Genomic DNA, 23,508 nt, shown 5'->3' with positions numbered 1-23,508 from the left:
AAGGTCACCAGCAAGACCTCCCCACACATTCTTAGCTGTTGTATGTAGTGTCAAATATTTCCATCCTCACATACAAAAGGACCATTTACTGTCTCTTAGCAAAGACCTTGGCTTTCCTTGAAATAATTAAACAAATCACTGTGGTGGCATTCTCAAACATAAAATATTGAGTTATGATATCCTAAAACAGGCTGCTGAAGTATGTAATTAGTTAACAGAATTCTCTGTGGACAATCACACATCTCTTATCAAAAGTGCAGATAGTGAGGAAAGGGACTGTACTTGAAACTTGTGTTTAGAGAAATTAACTGTGCATTTATTGTTCTTGTATCTTTTTGTTCTTTCATGTCTGATTTGCAGTCTTTGCACAAACATGGCCAAACCTCATAGGATAGATCTCTATTCACATTTAGGCATTTGATATTATACCTGGGTAACAAATAGTTCATGCCCCATAATTCAGCATTCTTCTTTTTTTTTTTTTTTAAACATTTTTATTGAAAACATACATGGAAGATAACATGAAAATTTAATTAAGCATTCTCATTGCCACTTTAGTTTAGTTTAAAATATAGATTGAATTAAATCCTAGATTGATTCTCAAGGGTCTGAAAATGAATTTCTGCTGCAACACCAGTGAATTATTTCAAGCCGTTTCATTTTAATTCATTATAGTTTCATGGTTTTCAACCAGTGTTCTACTGTAAACTGTGTATAAATTTATAAAATATATATAAATCAAGTTAAGCATAAAATAAGTATGGATTGTTTGGTTGTTGTTGTTTTTTTTGCCTTGTTTGAGTATCCTTTGTGATTTTAGGAGTAATTGACTGTGTTTTACGTTTCTCTAATGTATTAAATTATGTCAGCTTCACCAATTATGTGCTCTGATGATTATTACTGATTTTTTTTAAACATACAAGATCATAAAATTTCACTTAAACCAGGATCTAATTTTTGCCGTAAGAATCTTTGAACCTTGACAGAAGGTAATCAACTGACTTAACAGGAGGATATTTATCTGATCCATCGCAGCATGAAATGATGGCCTCATCATCAGGTTGTACAAAGAAGGCCAAAGACTGACGTGTGCTGGAGTCACCTGCAGGGGGCAGCAAAACCCTATGAACCTGAGGGTCAGAACAATAGAAAAGAATTAAATGAGCATTGCCTGCACTGCACAATTACATGAAGCATTAGTAAAGAAACTTACGGCAGACACATAGACATCACTGGTCCACCTTTGCATCAGGTCTGCTATGTTAATCAGAACTGTTCCAGGAATGCTGGGGGCTGAAATGAACTCTCCAGCCCGGTTCAGAACCTGAAGGAGAGGAATGCATCCAGATCCAGAATTACTATCCTAAATGATAAAGGAGCTCATTAATCTTTTCTCCTCTTGTCCTATGTTGGTCCTCACCTGCAGTCCACCCTCTGAGCTTTGGAAGAGCAAAGTGATACTACCATAATCAGAGTGTTCACCACAGCGCAGCTGATTTTCCTTCACACATGTGCTGTTCACCGGAGGGTAGTACAGAGTCCGTAGAGTCGTTCCATTCACATCACCTTAAAACCACTCACATCATTAAGGTCTTGCAGATCTCCCAGCCATTGACTCACTGGGAGCAAGAAGAAGTGCATATAATTTTACTTACTTCCAATATGCTTATGTGCGCTGAGAAAGACCTCTGCTTCCAGGTTCAAACCAAGAGCCATCACTCGGAGCACTCTGAGAGAAAGTTCCTTACAGCGCAGGTAAAATGATACGTGGACATCTCGAAAATCATCAACTCCTTCTGAAGGCCAATTCTGAACACATTGAGAGTGGAGTGATGTAAAGTTTGGGACATTCCATTTATGTATATATGAATGTGTATATATACAGTTGTGTGAAAAAGAAAGGAGACCCTATTTAATTCCATGGTTTTCCATATCGGGACATAATCCAAAAAAATCATCTGGTCCTTGGCAGGTCTTAAAATTTGGGGGGAAAAACCTTAGATGAAGTAACCCAGTGACACATCATGTATCACATTATTTATTTAGCAAAAATAAAGCCAATATGGAAAAGCCATGGGTGACAAACTAAGGACACCCTATGATTCAGTTGTTTGTATATCCACTTTTAGCAGCAATAACATGAAGTAATGATTTTCTGTATGACTTTATCAGTCTCTCACATCATTCTGGAGTAATTTTGGCCCGCTCTTCTTTACAACGTTACTCCAGTTTATTGAGGTTTGTGGGTATTTGTTTATGCACAGCTCTCGCCACAGCATTTCAATCAGGATGAGGTCTGGACTTTGACTGGGCAATTGCAACATCTTGATTCTTTTCTTTTTCAGCCATTCTATTGTAGATTGTAGATGTAGGTCATGTTTGGCATGACCCAATTTTGGCCAAGGTTTGGCTGTCGGACAGATGGCCTCACATTTGACTGTAGAATACTTTGATATACAGAGGAGTTCATGGTCGACTCAGTGACTGTGAGGTGTCCAGGTCCTGTGGCTACAAAACAAGCCCAAAATCATCACCCCTCACCAGAATGCTTGTCTTTTGGTCTGAGCTGTTTGTGCTGATTAACTTTTATGATAGCTATTGTTGTTTATTAAAATTATTGTTTAATAAATTATATTGTATATAAATAATAGTAGTATTTAGTAAGAGTATTGGTATTGAGAAACAGTCTCTGTCTTAGTGATGGTGATTTTGGTTACATTGTTATGCCATTAGATGGCTACACGTGACTGTTTTCATGAGTGAGTCAGTAGCAAAGACTTATATTTAGGGGCTAAGACAAGGTTGTAAACAAGGACATAACTTTTACTTCAACCATGTCACTACGACAGTTTACATCATCAATTTCCTCGGGGGACATTAATTCAAACTAATGTTTTATTACTAAACAACTGCTTTCCTCTTTTACATCACCTACACACACACAAGTCCAGTGAGAGAACAAAACATAGTTGTGGAACTACAGTAAGACTGTCAAGGCTATTTTATTCACTTAAACATCGGATGAAGTGATTATTTTCTCTTTAATACAGATGATGCAAATGTATTTTTCGATGAGTCCGCAGTCCGCTAGTTGGCAATAATAACTTTACCTGCTTGACCGAAAGGGGTTTTCATAACTAAACCCGCACAATTGCTACTCAAAACTAGCCCAAGCTATCGACGTTTCGAGGGGGTACCCCGGTAAAAATCGTGTTCTGGGGGCTAAAATACACGTTATTGGGTTCGCTTCAACCCGCGGCAACAGTGATAAGTAGCCCAATTCCACAGGAAAACCGCGGACTTGGCAACAGTGTGACAGATAGTAATTTGGCACGGTCTCCCTGCTGCACTAATAGTAGTAAGTTAACCCATTCCTCTGTGTATACATATCCTTACAAGCACAATTTTAGCTGTATTATTTGTGTCCCGTTCAAAAATTGCTCTTGAGAAATTTTTTTGAGAAAAATACGCCCCTGGCCTGAGCCTAACGTTACTTGCTATTGAATCCCATTAGAAAGACATAGTCCATTTTTATTTTTGTATGTCTTTTTAGCGACAACAGTCACATCTCACAGAGATCGCACTTGTCATAATGTTTGGGAATATCGTGCATCATTTAAAAACAATCACATGTTTATATCAGATTCTAATTATATCAGCTAAACAAATTAAACATTTTAGAAGAGAACGCAACATCACGGTTGTTTGAACCAATGAGCATTAAGCCGTATCGTCAGTAAATCGTTTCCCATCGTGCTTTTGGTCAGCGCAGCTGGGAACAGCAACTGCAGAGCTGACTCGCTGTCACCCGAGATGTCTGGCATACGTCAGCGTGATATCAGAGCAATGCGGACTGCTCTCCGACACATTTCTAAACGGCATGGATCTTGTGGTGATCACCAGTGGTCTATCTGTCCAGTGGTTCTGCGCAGACTTAGCTCAACTCAAACGAGCTATTATTGTCCCAATGTGCAGTGAGCCAGGGTCCCTACCAGTGCCAGGATTCGTGTGCTGATTCACGGGCTCGGGAGCTAGGGAGCTATAGGGAGCTGAATGAGATGCAGTCCAAGTCTGAGAATGCACGTCTGCAGCCAAGCCCTTCTTGAGACTGAAGAACTGCAGATGATGCCGTTATTTTAACAGCATTAGGGCAGAAACAAGGTGAGCAGCAAAATAGATTGATGCTTTGGTTAAAACTCTGCAGAAAATGAGAATGTAGTATTTATTTATTAGGGCCCAAGCCAGAAAGGCGCAGGGCCCTATTGTTTTTCTAAGGATTATTATTTTTTATATATTTTTTTTTTCGACTATCCGTGGCTTTCTGGGGGCCTTAACGTGCTCAAAAACTCTTGAAAATTGGCACACACATTGGAATCTGCGGTCATTAGGATGCCGCAGAGGCTGGGACCCGGGCGTGGCACAGGGGCTCTACGGCGCCCCCTGAACACAGTCTGAAAACTTGATTTATAGCTCACACATGCTTGCACATATTCATATGAAACTTGCTACACATATAGATCTCATTGATCCGAACAACTTTCACGCTGTATGTTATAGGCTCCACTCAACAGGAAGTTGGCTATTCAGGGCTGTGTAAAAAACGCATGCTCTGGAATTCGATATACTCCTCTGAGGATTTCAAATAGATTACCACCAAACTCGGTGAACTTGATCTCAAGACATTGGGGATGCTAAATTGCCATGGGACTTTTGATATCTCGAACGGTTTGCCCGTGGCGAGGCGGTGAAGTTAAGGCGAGAAATGAGAAACAGGAAGTGTCTAATAGCATCCACATACATTGTCTGATTTTGATCAAACTTCAGGGATTTGTTTGTTGTATGATGCCGATCGCATAGATGTGACTATTAGGAGTCAAAGATATAGCGCCACCAACTGGCGTCAGGAAGTGTGTCATTTTCAAAATGCTTTTAATTCAGCATCTTATTTTTACCCGATTTGCTTCAAACTTATTAAGAATAATGTCAAAACACAGCCGATGTAAAACTGGTGAGGGGATATTGACATCTGAAATATTGTTGCCATGGCAACGTGTCAAACTTGAATATTCTTTTCTGGTGATTTTGGTGCAGATAACATTCTTAGAATTTCATTACACTCAACACACATATAAGTATTAATGATATATAGACACTGAAAAAAGCTCATAAAAGGGCGTGGATGAGGCACTCTATAGCGCCACCTTTTGACAAAACTTGGGGGTTAGTTTTAGCTACAGTCACCAAACGTGGTACATATATTGTTCTCATCAAGCCAGACAACTTTTTAATTAACAGTAATTAGCTACAACCAACAGGAAGTCAGCTATTTTGATTTGAATGTGAATTTTTTGAAAAATATGCCTGTAAATTAATGCATACTCCTCAGAGGAGAAATATACTATACAGACCAAACTTTGCCTGCATGATGCCAAAACATTGAGGAACTTAAATTGCGCATGGATTTTGGATAGCTTGAACGGTTTTGCTGTGGTGATTTATTAAATAACAGTAAAAAAGATAACAGTAATTTTCTCATATCTTTAAAGTTCGTTATCCTAACTATTCAAAACTTTTTACATATGGAGAACAAGTCATTCTTAGGAAACATGCTAAGTGTCATAATTTAATCATGCTCAGGGGCCACTAAAAAATTAAAACTATCACACATTACAGGTCATAGGTGAAGACTGTGATACCAAGGATGACCACCTGATGGAGACACGGGATTAAAAATCTTTTAACCCTCTCTGTGTATCAGAATGAAAAATAATGCATACAATTAGTTTATTATATGTACTGTACTGTCAGTATATGTTTACATAATTATTGTAGAATGCTTATAGAGCATTAAATCTTTTTTTATCTTTAAAAGAAAAATAATTTAAAGTTTTATATATACACTATACCCTCTCTCACTGATAGGATATGAAATATTTTAAGTCTGACACTTTACAGCTCAGTTCAATTAATTAGAATAAGAAACAAATACTTAAAAATAAGTTAATGTGTACTTTACTGGTAATATATTTTTATATAATTATTTCACAAATGCTTATAGGTTATTAAAATAATTTGAAAATTGAGAATTGGGCTGTTTTACTCACCCTCAAGTCATCCTAGGTGTACATGACTTTCTTCTTTCAGACGAATCCAGTCAGAGTTATATTAAAAATTATCTTTGATCTTTCAAGCTGTTTAATGCCACTCAGCGGGTGTTGCATGCATCAGTCCAAAATAAGTTAAATAAAAAGTGCCCATCCATTAAAAAAAAAGCGTCTCACACGGCTCCGGGGGGTGAACAAAGGTCTCCTGTAGAGAATCTATGTTTTTTTGTTAGAAAAATATCCATATTCAAAACTTAATAATCACTTTAATCTAGCTTGCGCTTACTGTTGTAAACGGAAGCAGCTCCGGGCGGATGACGTATGAGGTCGGCTTTGCGCAATGGGTTACTTAACCCATTAAAAGTGGGTGAGTATTATAAATTAATTATATATACAGTGCTGCTTAAAAGTTTGTGAAAATGTTCTATATTTCTGCATAAATATGACCCAAAACATCATCAGATTTTTGCACAAGTCCTGAAAGTAGACAAAGATAACCCAATCAAACAAATGAGACAAAAATATATATTTTTTATTTATTCATTGAGAAAGACTGTCCGTTATTAAATGTGACCCTGGACCACAAAACCAGTCTTAAGTCGCTGGGGTATATTTTTAGCAATAGCCAAAAAAAAAAAACATTGTATGGATCAAAATGATCTATTTTTCTTTTATGCCAAAATCATTAGGATATTAAGAAAAGATCATGTTCCATGAAGATATTTTGTAAATTTCCTACTGTATATATATTAAAACTTAATTTTTGATTAGTTATATACATTGCTAAGAACTTCATTTGGACAACTTTAAAGGTGATTTTCTAAATATTTAGATTTTTTTTTTTGCACCCTCAGATTCCAGATTTTCAAATAGTTGTATCTCGGCCAAATATTGCCTATCCCAACAAACCATACGTCAATGTAAAGCTTATTTATTCATTAATAATATTAATTTATTAGAAAAAAGTAATTGCGTTAACAGAGCAAAGGGTCGTGGGTTCAATTCCCAGGGAACACACATACTGGTAAAAAAAAAAATTATAGCCTGAATGCACTGCAAGTCGCTTTGGATAAAAGTGTCTGCTAAATGCATTAATGTAATGTACATTTATTCAGCTTTCATATGATGTATAAATCTCAGTTTCAAAAAATTTACCCTTATGACTGGTTTTGTGGTCCAGGGTCACAAATATGTAAATCTTTGCTTTCAATATCTGGTGTGACCCCATTTTGCAGCAATAACTGCAGCTAAAGTTTCTTGTAATAGCTGATCAGTCCTGCATAACATCTTGTAGGAGTTTTAGTACAGAACCACTTCAACTCTGTGATGTTGATGGGTTTACTCCTATGAACTGCTTGCTTCAGCTTCTTCCACAACATTTCAATTGGATTAAGGTCTGGACTTTGACTGGGCCATTCCAAAACATTAACTTTGTTCTTCTTTAACCATTCTTTGGTAAAATAACTGGGGTTGTTGTCTTGCTGCATGGCCCACCTTCTCTTGAGACTCAGTTCTTGGACAGATGTCCTGACATGTTCCTTTAGAATTTACTGGTATAATTCAGAATTCATTGTTCTATATATGATGGCAAGCCGTCCTGGCCCAGATGCAGCAAAACAGGCCCAAACCATGATACTACCACCATCATTTTTCACAGATAGGATAACGAGTTTCTATTTTCCAAACATAATGATTCTCATTTAAAACAAAAAAGTTCAATTTTGGTCTCCTCAGTCCACAAAATATTTCTCCAATAGTCCTATTACACATGACCAAGCTGCAGATGGGCAGCGATACTTTTTGGAGAGCAGTGGCTTTCTTCTTGCAACTCTGCATGCACACCATGGTTATTCAGTGTTCTTATGATTGTGGACTCATGAACATTAACATCAGCCAATGTGAGAAAGGCCTTTAGTTGCTTAGAAGTTGCAAAAGACCCTGGGGTCCTTTGCAACCTCATTACACATCTTGCTTCTGGAGTGATCTTTGTTGGTGGACCACTCAGTTTGTACACAATCTGTCTGACTGTGGATTTGTGGAGTCCAAACTCTTTGGAGATCGTTTTATAACCTTTTCCAGCCTAATGAGCAACAGCAACTCTTTTTCTGAGGTCGTCAGAGATCTGCTTTGTTTGAGCCATGATTCACTTCCATAAACATGATCAGACTTTGATAGTTCTTTATATAAAACATGGCAGGCACTGACATCTTATTTTCATTCCACTGAATGACAACACCTCTGAACAGATGGACTCTAATTTAAACTTTGAAATTAACAACTTACTCTAGAGATCACATATATTTGCAATGCACAGATATGTAACACTGGATGATTTTTCTCAATAAATAAATGACGACAATATTTTTGTTGCATTTGTGTGATTGGGTTCTCTTTGTCTACTTTCAGGACTTGTGTGAAAATTGGATGATGTTTTGGGTCATATTCATGCAGAAAAATAGAAAATTGTAAAGGGTTTACAAACTTTCAAGCAGCACTGAATCTGAACACAATTTCTTTCACAATTGTGCAAATTGAGAATATGGAGAGAGAGAGAAAAAATAGATATTTAAATAACTCTAGTTTATATTTATTTTAAGCTAAATATATATATATATAAACCTACAGCCGCCTATCTTTTCTCAGTGACATCTAAATGTAAAAATAATAATTTGATAAAACATCTGATACCTTTTAATATTTAACCTATATCCAACTGGGCTCAACTGCTGAAATATTTTAATTTTTATAGAAAAATTCCCAGACACTGCATTGTTTTGCCTCTGAAGGCTCAATATCTTTATATTTGATGACTAATTGAATTAATAAAACTTTATAAATTTGGTCAATCTTTTAAAATATAATTAAAATATAACAATTAATTTACAACAAAACATTGCATTTATATTTTGCACAACAGAAGTGTAAAAGAAAGAAAGAAAGAAAGAAAGAAAGAAAGAAAGGTAGATGACAACAAATTTATATTTATGATATCGGCTCGCAAAGATGTTGTATTAAACGCCTCCTTCAGATCACCGGGACATCGAGGATTTAAACTGTGAAATGACAGTATATAAAACCATTCAAATCTGTGGCCATCGTTTGGAGCATTATTTAGTAGTAGACCTAATACTTCTGAATCTAAGAGACTGGCATTCCTTTCCGTCTCTAGCGAAACCCAGCCGTTGGTTTACATCTCATACCATACGTATCATACAATATCAATATCACAATATTCATTTGTCATTAATGGGGAGGGATGCACTCCACATGTTTATTAGACCTTGAGAATAAAAACAACTTGCTTGTTCTCAATTAAACTCCACCAATTAAGGTAACTTTTCATTTGGGGCCCCATGAAATACATTTTATTTTCCCCTAAATTATGTGTTTTTAATTGTATTTTTCTGAATTCAGTGTTGATTTAATAGAAATGTATCATCAAAATATTGTCTAATTAAATTAATTAATACAACTTGAACAATTTATCTTTTAAAATATATTTAAATTAAAATATAACATTTACCAACAAAAAAATATTTCATTTATATTTTGCACAACAGACGTATATTTTTATTTTAAAATGGTATTAGTTGTATGATATTTCTTTAAAAAAATAATATTATCATCATTAAAAATTACAGTAATGAGCAAAAGATATTTGAAATTCAATAATGATATATGTTGCCTATTATCATCTTTGTTTACCAATTTTATTTTAAAACTATATTTTATATGTGACCCTGGAGCACAAAACCAGTAAGTAGCACGGGTATACTTGTAGCAATAGCCAACAATACATTGTGTATGGGTCAAAATTATCCATTTTTCTTTTATGCCAAAAATCATTAGGATATTAAGTAAAGATCATGTTCCATTAAGATATTTTGTAAATTTCCTACCGTACATATATCAAAACTTAATTTTTGAATAGTAATATGCATTGCTAAGAACTCAATTTGGACAACTTTAAAGGCGATTTTATCAATATTTAGATTTTATTGCACCCTCAAGATTCCAGATTTTTAAATAGTTGTATCTCAGCCAAATATTGTCCTATCCTAACAAACCATACATCAATGGAAAGATTATGTATAAATCTCAATTAAAAAAAATTTACCCTTATGACTGGTTTTGTGTTCCAGGGTCACATATAGTTTTTGCAGCAAACGGAAATCGCATAAAAGTATATTAAAACTGCTCACAATCATGTGCCACATTTTTCGTAATATCCTGAAAATATAGGCTAACGAGTAGTTCTATACAAATGTCAACCTTACCAAGAAAAAAGTTTTTACCAAAAGAAAAAAAACCCTACTTAAAGGGGTCATATGATGCGATTTCAATTTTTCCTTTCTCTTTGGGTGTTACAAGCTCTTGGTGCATAAAGAAGATCTGTAAAGTTACAAAGACTAAAGTCTCAAATCCAAAGAGATATTCTTTATTAAAGTTAAGAGTCAGCCACACCTACCTAAAACGGCTCATTCTAACACACCCCCACATACCTGTGGGAATACCTGTACCTATATCTGGGAAGATTTGCATAACACATCCCAAATGTTCACGCAAAGAAAGAAGGCGTAACTTTTATTCTCGCTGTAGTATTGTTGTTGCCACCGCCGCCATGTCGTGAAGACGCTGTGTGCTTCGTTGTGAAAGCGAAACTACTTTGTTTGGTCTTCCAAAAGAGGACGATATCGCTTCGTCATGCCTAGAGCTGATCCGTGCTGGTCGCTGAGGAAATACTACAACTTCACGCTGTGGATCGCCGGATCGGCTTTCACCGTGGATGAAGCGGAGTCCAGCCCGGGGGCGTCACATGTGGTCGGCGCAGGGGTCACAATATGGTAAGGGACGTAACATTTCCGTCACACGCTTGAGGAATTCGGCCAATCACAACGCACTAGATAGCTGACCAATCAGAGCACACCTCGCTTTTTCAGACCGATGAGCTTTGTAAAAATCCACGCGTTTCAGAAAGGCGGGGCATAGAGGAGAAACAATAATGTACAGTAGGTGGAAAATAATGTGTTTTTTGAACCTTAAACCGCATAAACACATTTCATTATACCAAATACACAAAATGTTATTTTTAGCAGCACCATATGACCCCTTTAAGTTGTGTTTAGGTCTGTATTTAACTGCATTACCGTGCTTTAATAGAAATTTGAAGGAAATCGCTGTTTATCCACCACATATGAGGGGTGCACCGAGAGTAAAATTAGACTACATTTTCATCCAACTATATTTCATGTTTTCAAATGCGATATCACAGGCTGCACATTTTTTAATTTATGTCAACATTAAGCATTTTGTAGAAAGATGGAGGCCTGTCTGAAAAATTAATAAACTCTTCTTGTTTATTGTAAGGGCTAGATATGACGTCAGGACACTTCAGCGCTGTCATGTCCGTAACATTTTAAAGATAAAATTTATATCATATAGCCTAATTATTAATGCAATTAGCTCGAAACCTTCGTACAAAGCCAACTTATGTCTACTCTAATTATGATCAATATCGCATCTCATTTATTTGCTCTTATGAACCATAATAATGCGTTACAGAATAACGCAGATTAATAATAATCTTATGAATACCGGCACGCATGTCTGCACGTTGCTGATGACTGATAATAGCCTACTGTGTAGGTCTACTGTTGTGAGCTGTTTCAGGCTTACCCTATCATAACATTTTAGAAATGAACTAATTGTAATATTTTAGAAATTGCATTCTCAACGAGAACATCGCAGAGATTTGGCCTGTATTTGCAGTGCAGGCATGGGCGGTGCTAGGGAGGGGCTAGCAGATGCTTCAGCACCCCCAAGAAAGACCAAAGCACCCCCACACATAAAAAAAGAAGAAAACATTCAGAAATGCTTATTCAGTGAATTCTAGGTGGACTGTATAAAAATCTTTAACTGAATGTTTGTTTAATTTCATAAAATAAAAATGTGATGAGTCAAACAATGTAATAAAATGTAAAAAAAAATCAAGTGGCGATTTATTTTATTATCCAAATAATAATACTAATAATAATGGCCGCAATCAGTGCAGCGCAGATGCGTGCAGTGATGCGCATATCAGCTCTAACGTCTGCTATTAAAAATTAACCATCCATTCATCATATCATCATGCAAAACTAAGAATTAGGATCATTGTAATGTGACGATCAAATATAGGTGCGGTGGGTGGTGGATGGATAATTTGAAGCAGCGGACTGAAGTTTGAGTTCATCCACGCATCGCCGGGTCACCAGTAGCAATGGAGCTCTGCTGGACAAACTAAGTAATTACACCATTTAGAAGCATTTCATCTGCTTTATAAGTTATGTAAAAAAAACACAATTCATACCGGCAGCATAATCATATTAGCCGATATCGATATATCTGCGACAGGCTCATATCGGCCGATAAAATCTGTAAAATTATATATCTGTCGGGCTCTAATTAATAACTTGTTGCATTAATTGGCCAGCTCTGATTTAGCACCCCCTCAGAAGCGTTCAAAATTCTCTGGCGCCTCCCCTATGTGCGGCTCAGAAATATGCACAGGTGGACTGTTGGACAAATCACCAAAACTATTTTTAAATGGTATATGTAACACAGTTCGTAGATCGGGAAGAAAGAGGCGGGAACCGGCGAACATTTAAACAAAACTTTAATAATAAACTAAACACAAATCCGTGCGTCAGCCCCTCAAGGACGACTGCCGTCACGCAAAATCTTGCTCTCGCATGCATGCAGCGCAGATAGCGACACATAAAACACATCAAAGGTTTAAAGGTTGCGCTGTGGTGAATCCACGGTGCCATCGAGCATGGGGTGCTGAGGATGCTGCAGCACCCCCTGGAGTGTAGCCCACGAAAAAATGGGGGTGCTGGGGTTGCGGTGTTAAAAATAAATGAATGAACAATTTGTAACAAAAATAAATAAAATTAATCTTATTAGTTTGTATATACATTAAAATTCATTGACAAGGGGGACTTCCGGTTTCATGATGTAGTGAGAGGTCGAGTGGTGTTTGTGGAAGGGATCGAGGGCAGAAACCCAAGAGAATTCATCATGGACTTCTTCTTTAAATCTGCGAAAGACGTTCTGTCAGCCCCTCCTGAAATTTATCGCGCCCATCGAAGTTTGGCACCCAAGCCCCCGTCAAGGCGATAGACCGCGGCCGTTCATTCGATTTCACAGATTTTTGGATGAAGATACTGTGCTGCACTGGGCCAAGGAACACAAAGAGATCTCCTATCAAGGCTATACCATAAAGATCTATGAGAACTTTCAACAGTGTGAAGTCAAGTCTGTACAAGAAGGGTATACGCTTCGTTATGATCTATCCAGCAACTCCTAATGGTGAGCATGTCTTTGACACTCCGGAGGCAGCTGAACGTTACTTCCAGGAACACATTCAAGACCGATAATTTGCAGTTGCGTCTCTATGCTGTCTCTGTGCGCCAGTTAACCTGGTTCATGGATAATTTTTCATATGCTTTCCCTTATTTACAACGATTGCTTATGCCAGATGGTTTTTGTATTCCCTGGCATACAAATGGACAGTCGTTATTAGTAGTTTGTTTTATTAGTAGTAGTAGGCTATTATCATTGTAAATGTTACTATTGTTGTTATCTTCTTTATTAGTATAATTCATTGTCGGAGTGGACTTCACTGCATGGTTTTCCAGTTGTGCTACGGTTTGTTCCTGCACCTCGTGATGGTTTCTATGGCGAATTTAGGATGTTTTTTTTTTTTTGTGTGTCGTAAGATTGTTCATATTTTTGAGGAGGAGAATTATTGCTTAATCGTTTTATTTTCCTTTTTTTCTTCAGTTTACAGGGGTTCCCTTACGATACTATACTCGTACTGCGTCTTGCTAGACGCATGTGGGAAAAAAGCCTTTTATCTCCTGAACTGAAGCCTTTTCATTCACGAAAAAGGATACGATAAGCCACCTCCCCTAGATGAGTCAGTGGCCGCGCATTTCTGCCCGCCCACGGCCATCGGCTGGAGAGCAAAGGCCGCTCACCCATCCAAGCCGTGTAGGACCACTTCAGCTCTCGCTGGATGCGCCTACACTTCAGCTGGACAGGTGGCTTCAGCGCTTCATTCAATGGCAGTCCTCCAGGTCTTCCAGGCCAAAATCCTCGCATCCTCCGATGAGTCTGGCCTGGACCCCGCGACCCTCAGGTATCTTAGGAGCGCAACCGACCTGGCTCTGCGCACCACCAAGACCACCGCCGAGGCAATCAGGAGATCGATGGCCAGCCTTGTGGTGCTCGAGCACCCCCTCCTCGATGCTCCAGTCTCTCCCAAAGGTCTTTTCGGCCCGGTGGTTGAAGGATTCGCTGAGCGCTTCACAGAGGCACAGAAATCGTTCCAGGCTATGCAACATTTCCTGCCTAAACGCTCCAGCTCCACTGCTGCCTCTGCTCACCCTAAGTCTACACCGACTCAGCAGCCTGCAAAACCAGCACCTGTCGCCCCCACCATTCAGCCCGCTAAAGTGCAGCAGACGCAGGGACGCTCTCGCTCGGCAAAACGCTACCCTCTTCCTAAGCGCCAGGGACCCCGACCCAAGATTGTGTTGGACCTGGCACCTCAGGCATCATCCTGATCTGCGAGACCGGAAGAGGACGGGGTCAGATCTCGCTACGGCCGGACCGCCCCTCAAGCAGCCTCTCTTAGACCTCTTGACACCCCGTTCAACTCTGGGTACAGAGGGAAATGTGTTCGTTCATGCACCCAAGCATTCAACCGCTGTGGTAGCGGAAAAAATAAAACACAAACATTTTCAAAAAGAGAGCAAACGTCCTCTTCCATTACTCATAAGTGTTCTGCCCCCGTGCGGCCATTCACCCGAGTTAATTTAACCCCTCGCCACGCGGGCCGAGGACTGGCAGGCCATCCCCGGAGTGTCGAGATGGGTTATGGTGATAATAAAACGGGGATATTGACTCCAATTCGCTTGAAGAGCAAATTTTCTCAGGAAACTGGTTCTTTTCTCTGAGCCTGAAGAATGCATATTTTCACATCCAGATAGCCCCTCATCACAGGTGATTCTTGAGATTCGCCTTCGAGGGAGTGGCTTATCAATACATGGTCCTTCCCTTTGAGCTGGCCCTGGCCCCCCGCACTTTTACGAAGTGCATGGATGCGGCTCTCTCCCCTCTGAGACAGATGGGAATCCACATTCTCAATTACCTCGACGACTGGCTCATTCTGGGCCAGTCAGAGGCAGAATAAATATCACACAGGACCCTCCTCTTCAGCCACCTGGAATGCCTGGGACTCAGGGTCAATTTTGCCAAGAGCTCGTTGTTCTAAAGTTAGCGAATTTTGTTCCTGGGAACATTTTTCGACTCAGCCCAAATGAAAGCTGTAGTCACACCGGAACGGGCTCTGGCCATATGGAGGCTGGCAACCTCCTTCGAGATTGGTACCACTCGCCCTCTCAAAGTGTTTCAAAGGATGCTGGGCCTCATGGCGGCAACATCGCCAGTGCTACAGTTGGGTCTGCTGCGTATGCACCCTCTTCAGCGCTGGTTGAACCACGGTTTCCATCCCATGCCTGGCGTCACAGCCCTGGCCCCCTGGAAGAATTCCCGCTGGATGGAACAGGGCGTGGCCATGGGGATGGTTTGCAGAAGGACAGTTGTCACGACAGACGCCTCCAACTCAGGTTGGGGGGCGCTGTGCGAGGGCATACCGACTTTAGGCCACTAGTCGAAAGTGGAAAAGGGCTTCCACATCAACTGCCTGGAAATGCTAGCAGTATGTCGAGCCTGTCAGTTCTTCCTGCCAGTCCTAAAGGGGCACCATGTTCTAATCCGATCGGACAACATGTCCGTGGTGTCCTACATAAATCACCAGGGAGGCCTCTCCTCGAAGCGTCTATTCACTCTGGTAGAGCGCTTAGAATGGGCTCAACCCAACCTGCGCTCGCTGAGAGCAGCGCATATACCGGGCAAACTGAACCAAGGAGCGGACATGCTATCAAGGAGCAATGTCCCCTCAGGGGAGTAGACGCTCCATCCGCAGACAGTTCAGAGGATCTGGGAGATATTCGGCGAGGCCGAGGTGGATCTCTTCGCCTCAGAAGACAACTCTCACTACCCAATTTATTTCTCAAGGACCAGGGACGTGTTGGCCCACGATTGGCCCTACCTCCTTCTTTATGCTTTTCCCCCGATCGCTCTGATCCCACAGGTGATCAGCCGAGTGAGGGAACAAAAACACATGGTTCTCCTGGTGGCCCCCCTTTGGATGAACCAGCTGTGGCTATCAGAGCTAACTCAGCTATTGATAGCGGCCCCTTGGCCTGTTCCACTGAGACAGGATCTCCTCTCTTAAGCGACTTATATTAGTCATTGTTGAGATTGACAGGCAGCTTCTTAATAATCCTACTCCTGAGCTGTATGCAAAGAAGTTGGAGTTAAAAACAGAATTTGATTTGCTTAGTACAAAGAATGCTGAATTTATGCTTCGAAGAACTAAGGCTACTTATTATGAGTATGGAGACAAAGCTGGTCGATTACTGGCATCCCAGTTTAAGGGACTAGCTGCCTCTTGTCTAATTACTCAGATCTATGATTCTTCTGGCTCTTTAACTAAAAGTCCATCTGATATCAATGATGTTTTTTTTCTCTTATTATTCCAACCTTTATAAATCAGAACCTCCTGGGGATGATTCCATCATGGATCATTTTTTAGACAGTCTAGATATTCCTCGTATTGATGCAACTGTAGCTGATGATCTTGATAAGCCTCTACAGTTAGATGAGATTTTGAAAGGTCTTCAGCTTATGCAAAATGGTAAGGCAGCAGGTCCGGACGGCTTTCCGATTGATTTTTATAAAAGGTTTGCCAATCAACTAGCACCTTTATTGTTAGACATGTACAGTGATTCTTTAATCAATGGCTCTCTTCCCTTAACTCTCACTCAGGCTTCTATTTCGCTTATACTTAAGCATGATAAGAACCCAGTTGAATGTGGCAGTTTGAGGCCTATTAGTTTGTTAAATTCAGATGTTAAATTATTAGCCAAGGTGCTGGCTTGCCGTCTGGATCCGTCTTTCTAAAATAATCTCTGAAGATCAGACTGGTTTCATTAGGGGGCGACAGTTATCTTCAAATATTCGACGTCTCCTAAATATAATTTTTTCTCCATCCACTTCTGCCTCCAGTGAGATGATTATTTCATTGGATGCAGATAAGAGCTTTTGACCGAGTCGAGTGGAACTATTTATTCGCTATACTAGACAGATTTGGTTTTGGCTCTTTTTTTACATCATGGATACGTCTTCTGTACACCGCACCTGTTGCCAGTGTTAGAACCAACTTTTTGTGGTCACAATATTTTCCCCTCTCTAGGGGCACCCGTCAAATTCTCCATTATTGTTTGCCTTAGCAATAGAACCTCTTTCTATAGCTTTGAAAAATTCCTTGCTATTTTCAGTATATCACTAGGGGAGGGATAGAACATCGTGTCTCACTCTATGCTGATGACCTTCTGCTTTATATTTCAAACCCGGTCAGCTCGGTTTCTGATTTGTTGCATATTTTTAACACTTTTGGATCCTTTTCTGGATATAAGCTTAATATAAATAAAAGTGAATGTTTCCCAGTTAATAATTTGGCTAAACAAATTCCAGCTGGGGCGTTGCCATTTCAGTTATCCTCAAAGTTTCGTTACCTGGGAGTAAATATTTCACATTCCTTTGATCTAATTATATCAATAAAATTTTTCTAAATTGCTCACACAAGTTAAATTAGATTTACGTTGGGATAAGCTGCCTCTTACTTTATTTGGTAGAATTCAATCAATTAAAATGAATATTTTACCTAGGTTATTTTACCCAAGTCCTTCTTTAAACTGCTAGATGGGGCTATGTCTACTTATATATGGCAGGGCAGACCTCCTAGGCTAAGTAAGACATATCAGACATAAAAAGATGGAGGTCTAGCACTGCCTAATTTTTTTATTTATTACTGGGCAGCAAATATTAGCAAAATTCATAGCTGGTACAACTCTCCCCATTTAGATTGGTGAAAGATAGAAGCACAGTCATGTTCTTCATCTTCACTCCCTGCCTTGGCGTGTGCTCCTTTATCGCCCCTCAAAGTTTACTACAAATCCAGTAGTATGCACTTCTCTTAGGATCTGGAGGCAATTCAGACAACATTTTAAACTCGCTGCTCCTTCTCTTTATGGCCCTATTTACAATAATCATTTATTTATTCCTTAAACTCTAGATTCTGCTTATGCTTCATGGGAAAACAAAGGCCTTGTATATTTTTCTGATTTATTTATTGATGGAGTTTTCGCAACTTTTTCTGATCTTTCAGTAAAATTCAGTATATCACAATCTAACTTGTTTCGTTTCTTTCAAGTACGTAACTTTGTTCATTCTCATTGTCCTTCTTTTCCAGTCTTGCCTGAACCCTTCTTATATGAGAAGTGCCTAATACAGAAACACAGTTCTATATCCTTTTTATATAATTTAATTCTCCCTTATGTTTTCCCTTCATCCTCTCGGTTTAAACATCAATGGGATTCGGATTCGGATTGGTGGGAATTAGCTACTGGTAGAGTTAACTCTTCTTCATCCTGTGCCAGACTGAGTCTGATTCAATTTAAGGTTTTTCATAGAATTCATTTGACAAATGTCAAATTAAGTAAGCTATTTCCGGGAGTGGATGCCACTTGTAATAGGTGTTCTCTGGCTCCTGCTGATCATACCCATATGGTTTTTGGTAGTCCTTTTTTGATACTTTTTCTAAAGTTTTCAATATTTGAACCATGCCCCCTAATTGGTATTTTTGGTCTCCTATCGGATTTGAATAAATACACAAAGTATGTTAATGTTCTTGCCTTTGCCTCATTGATAGCTAGCAGACTAATTTTACTACACTGGAAGTCTTCTAAATCTCCTCCCACTTTTTCATGGTTAGAAGATTTGTTGTCTTTTCTATATACTGAAAAAATTAAGTTTGCTTTAAAAGGTTCCACTGACAAATTTTATAAAAACTGGGGTCCTCTACTTGACTGTCAAAAATACACCACTTATATTTACTGATTTGTAATATGTATTTTTAATTGTTTAATTGTTAATTTAATTTAATTTGTTCTGTGTAGCCTCTTGTTCATTGTTTTCTGTTATATGCCAAAATCCTCGCATCCTCCGATGAGTCTGGCCTGGACCCCGCGGGGGGGATTTGGGTATACTGAGGGTTGTGACTGTTTATGTTTGTGTCCACTCTTAGTAGTTGTTCATAGAAAAAAGGAATGTATAGATTTATTAATATTGCTTTTTCATTGTATTTTGTATATTCCAATAAAATAATAACTTCATTGACAAAAGTACCCCAAGCCTACAATGACATGAAGCAACGGTTAAACATGAGTTAAGTTGAATCAAATTGACCGTGAAAAGTCGTTTCAACTTATTAAGCTGACTTTAAAAAATTATTTGTTGAATGTTTGTGCATTTGATAAAAACTGGGGTCCTCTACTTGACTTTGTCAAAAATACACCACTTATATTTACTGATTTGTAATATGTATTTTTAATTGTTTAATTGTTAATTTAATTTAATTTGTTCTGTGTAGCCTCTTGTTCATTGTTTTCTGTTATATTTAAATCTGTATAATAGTCCAAATGCCTACAATGACATGAAGCAACGGTTAAACATGAGTTAAGTTGAATCAAATTGACCGTGAAAAGTCGTTTCAACTTATTAAGCTGACTTTAAAAAATTATTTGTTGAATGTTTGTGCCGTACCCAAACTAAGAATTAACGACCATTTCTACAGACATAGCAAAGACAGCAGAGAAAGAGCGAGAGTGTCAACCTCAGCAGCAACAAATCTCGCATTCTCACATCTGTAGCGCTTATTTTGATCTTTAATGTTAGGTCTTTCCTATTCTTGAAAAAAAAATACTTAAGGTTGATTCAATATTACTCTTAATGAGAAAAAACACACACACAACATCAGCAATGCTACAATGACAAAGTCACTTATAGCCATTAAACATAAAACTTTTATGAACAGAACAAATAAGACTGATGTACCTACGTTGTAACACAAATAAATGAAAGGTTTTAGAATTTTCCTCTTACTATAAACAAATGCTTATGGCTCATTATTATTAATGGGGGAAAAAACATAAAATAGTAGGCTACAATGACAAATTCACCTATTAAACTTTGAACTTGTATTAACAAAATTAATAAGGATATGTTTTACCTGTATTTAGCAAATAAATATGTATTTCCCCTTAGGCTACCTTAAAACAATCGTATAGTTTGTGGTTGATTGTCTTATTAATCAGCCATAGTACAATGGCAAATTTGCATATATTAAACATCTAACTTTTAACAAAATGAATAAGATGGATATAGTCTTGCGTTGTAACCCAGTCTTTTCCCTTATTTAAAACGAATGTGAGTTTGTGGTTCGTTATAGTTTTTTTTCTTTTATGAATTTTTTTAACCCTAACACAGCAACAATAAAGACATTCACACATATTAAACGAAGAAATTAAAGTTTTATAAACAAAAGTTGCGCTTTTGGATCCACCATCATCATGTCTTGCTGCGTCCCAAATTAAATCGCATACTATCCGTCCTAAATAGTATTCGAAAATAGAATTAATCATAGTTTGTTGAAAAGAGTATGCCAGAGATTCCCGGATGGTCTACTACTTAAGATTAAAATTCGAAGTGCAGATCGATGCACACTGTAATGGCTAATATTGCCCACAACACATTGCGCAGTGGGCAAGGATTCGATTAGAACTACAAAGACGCATAAAAAGTGTTAAAACTACAAACATGGCGGATATGCGAGCCCGATGGACAGGCAGAGAAAGGGAGTGATAAATAATCAATGTCTAACCTGATTAAACATATTTATTTAATGTTATGCGCGTTATATTTCATCTGCAGCAAAATTGTGAACTTTTATAATGATACGTTCAGTCATTAACTTTTAAATGCATCTTTATGGAAACATGAAACACATGAAGTGTGTTCTCGGCATGATAGACCTGCGACTGGCAGATCAACGTGCCTCTTCATTTCTCTATGATGTCACTTTGTAGGCAAAAACCCAGAAGTGAGTTAGCATTTTAGCACTTCCGGTCCCATTGTCCCAGAGTCAATGGGTTTTTGAATGGGAGTTTGATTAAATCCCCCAAAATAAGGTCAGTGGTTCACACAAGCTCAATATACTTTCATGTTTTATTCTACGACATAAAGCACACCAGTTACACCCCACTCTGATTTTTTAAACCGTTACAATTATTAAAAAATATGGTTGCTAACAAGTTGCTAAATGGCCCTGTCTGAGACATATAACGTCATCACGCCAAACAGTTGATCAATTTACAGTATTTTCCAATCATAGTGTATAATTTATAGTAATTGTAGAATAACCAATTAATAGTTTCCGGCATTTTATATTGTTGCTCGACAATGTTTTTTTTGCTTTGCCCCGAAATGCAACACAAGTCTTCGGATGGATGCTTGTTTTATCGCTTTCCTACTGGTGCATCCCAGCGGAGACTCTGTGTTCGTACCGTAAGGTAAATTCATATGATTAGTTGATGTAAACACCACATTTACCGGCTTAGTCGCGGTGAAAGTGAAACTTTCACGATGCATAGTGCTTAAAGCCACGTTAAAATGAAATGTTTATGGCCACAAGCAGCTGTTAGAAAACATATAGATTGAGGATTTTCTAGAAGCAAGGATAAAATAACATTTTGTGTATCCTCCCTAACAAAACGATAGCTGAAATGCGGTTCTTTATTCACTAAAATAAGTTTAATCTTACCATATCCAAAAACTTGCTCACTCTGCTGTTATTTAATAGATTAATTGCACTAGAATTTTATTGAATAGTATGTGTAGACACTTTTTTTTTATTAAAATATTCATATTAACCAAAGATTTATTCACTTTTAATGCACCTTATTTCAAAATTTACAGAAATACGTGCTTTCATATGTCCTTTAGTTATGATTATTTCATTTATTCACTATACTATTTATTACTAATGTCTCATTTCAGTTTTAGTTTGGCTCTAGTTTTGTATTTATTCCAGTTTATATGAAAAGGTTCATGTAGCGTGGATTATACATATACAGACTAAATCCTTTTCACTGAACGTGTTAAAAATAAGTTTGAAAAAGTTGTGGGAAGCGTGGTGGTGACGTTGAAGGCGAGCGACCGTGAAGGTGTAGTTCGTTTATAGCCTAAGTTTAGCTTTTACATTTTAGCGCTTTTATTTAGGCATCAAAATTCATAAAAGTTATATTATTTTGTGAAGATTATCTTGATGGACAAAACGTGTTAGTTTCATGAACTATGATTGAACACAGAGCTTATTTGTCGCAATAATCCAAAAGCCTGTGGAAAAATCCTATTGGCTTTTTGTCGAGGAACCAGTGCGATGCATGATGTCATAGTCCCCCCACTCTATCTTTAGTGCTGCAAATCCATTTATCCTTTGCTGAAACTCCCGAGTCTTCATGGAGAGCGCGGGTCACGGTTGCTGAGCAACGGCAGACGCCTCCGGAGCGCAAGCGCCCGAACGCTTTGGGAAAAAGCAGAAAGCGGCGCGTCTAGCGTTTTCCACGCGTTTTTAGGCGCGATATGTGAGTGGCCCCTAACTAAGCAATAGAGCATCTGTTAAAGACGCAGTTACAACGTAGCATGTCCCAAAGCTTGCCTACTATTCTGCTACATACTCAAAAGTGTGTACTTTTTCTTCACAAAAAGAGTTCATACTTTCAGGGAATAGTATAAGCAGGCAAATTGGAATGCAGCATCCGTCTTCTCGCATCGCTCTTTTCACGTCTCCCCCCCAAAAAAATACATTCCCACAGTCTATATAGCTAGCATTTTATAAATATTTGTACGATATTATATATTCAGCATATTTTACTTAACCTGTTTTATCTTAAAGGGGTCATATGATGCGATTTTAATTTTTCCTTTCTCTTTGAAGTGTTACAAGCTCTTGGTGCATAAAGAAGATCTGTAAAGTTGCAAAGACTAAAGTCTCAAATCCAAAGAGATATTCTTTATAAAAGTTAAGAGTCAACCACGCCTACCTAAAACGGCTCATTCTAACACGCCCCCACATGTCTACGTCACGATGTGGGAAGATTTGCATAACGCCGCCCAAATGTTCACGCAAAGAAAGAAGTAACTTTTATTCTCACTGTAGTATTGTTAACACCGCCGCCATGCCATAGAGACGCTGTGTTTCGTTGTGAAAGCGAACTAATTTGTTTGGCCTTCCAAAAGAGGACGATATCCGGTTCGGCTTTCACCGTGGACTAAGCGGAGTCCAGCCCGGGGTCGTCACATGTGGTTGCCGCAGGCATCACAATATGGTAAG

At 38.4% G+C, this 23,508-nt stretch overlaps 1 protein-coding gene across 2 annotated transcripts in view; it reads right to left on the bottom strand.

Moving 5' to 3' along the window:
- Nucleotides 1-471: 471 nt before the first annotated feature.
- The window catches only part of LOC107554490 (UPF0676 protein C1494.01-like), a 58,400-nt gene continuing 35,363 nt past the window's right edge, over nucleotides 472-23,508 (bottom strand). For both annotated transcript variants that reach the window (XM_016236995.1, XM_016236996.1), the window contains exons 4-7: nucleotides 1,656-1,809; nucleotides 1,421-1,566; nucleotides 1,214-1,324; nucleotides 472-1,130 (exon numbers count right to left, since the gene is read on the bottom strand). In XM_016236995.1, coding sequence (XP_016092481.1) covers nucleotides 951-1,130; nucleotides 1,214-1,324; nucleotides 1,421-1,566; nucleotides 1,656-1,809 — 591 coding nt within the window. In that variant the 3' untranslated portion in view covers nucleotides 472-950. The remainder of the gene's footprint in view (nucleotides 1,131-1,213; nucleotides 1,325-1,420; nucleotides 1,567-1,655; nucleotides 1,810-23,508) is intronic.

Source organism: Sinocyclocheilus grahami, unplaced genomic scaffold (assembly GCF_001515645.1).
Source record: "Sinocyclocheilus grahami isolate Dianchi unplaced genomic scaffold, SAMN03320097.WGS_v1.1 scaffold503.1, whole genome shotgun sequence".
Classification (NCBI taxonomy): Eukaryota; Metazoa; Chordata; class Actinopteri; order Cypriniformes; family Cyprinidae; genus Sinocyclocheilus; species Sinocyclocheilus grahami.
Note: the sequence above shows the minus strand (reverse complement) of the source record. Positions and strands in the feature narration are given on the sequence as shown.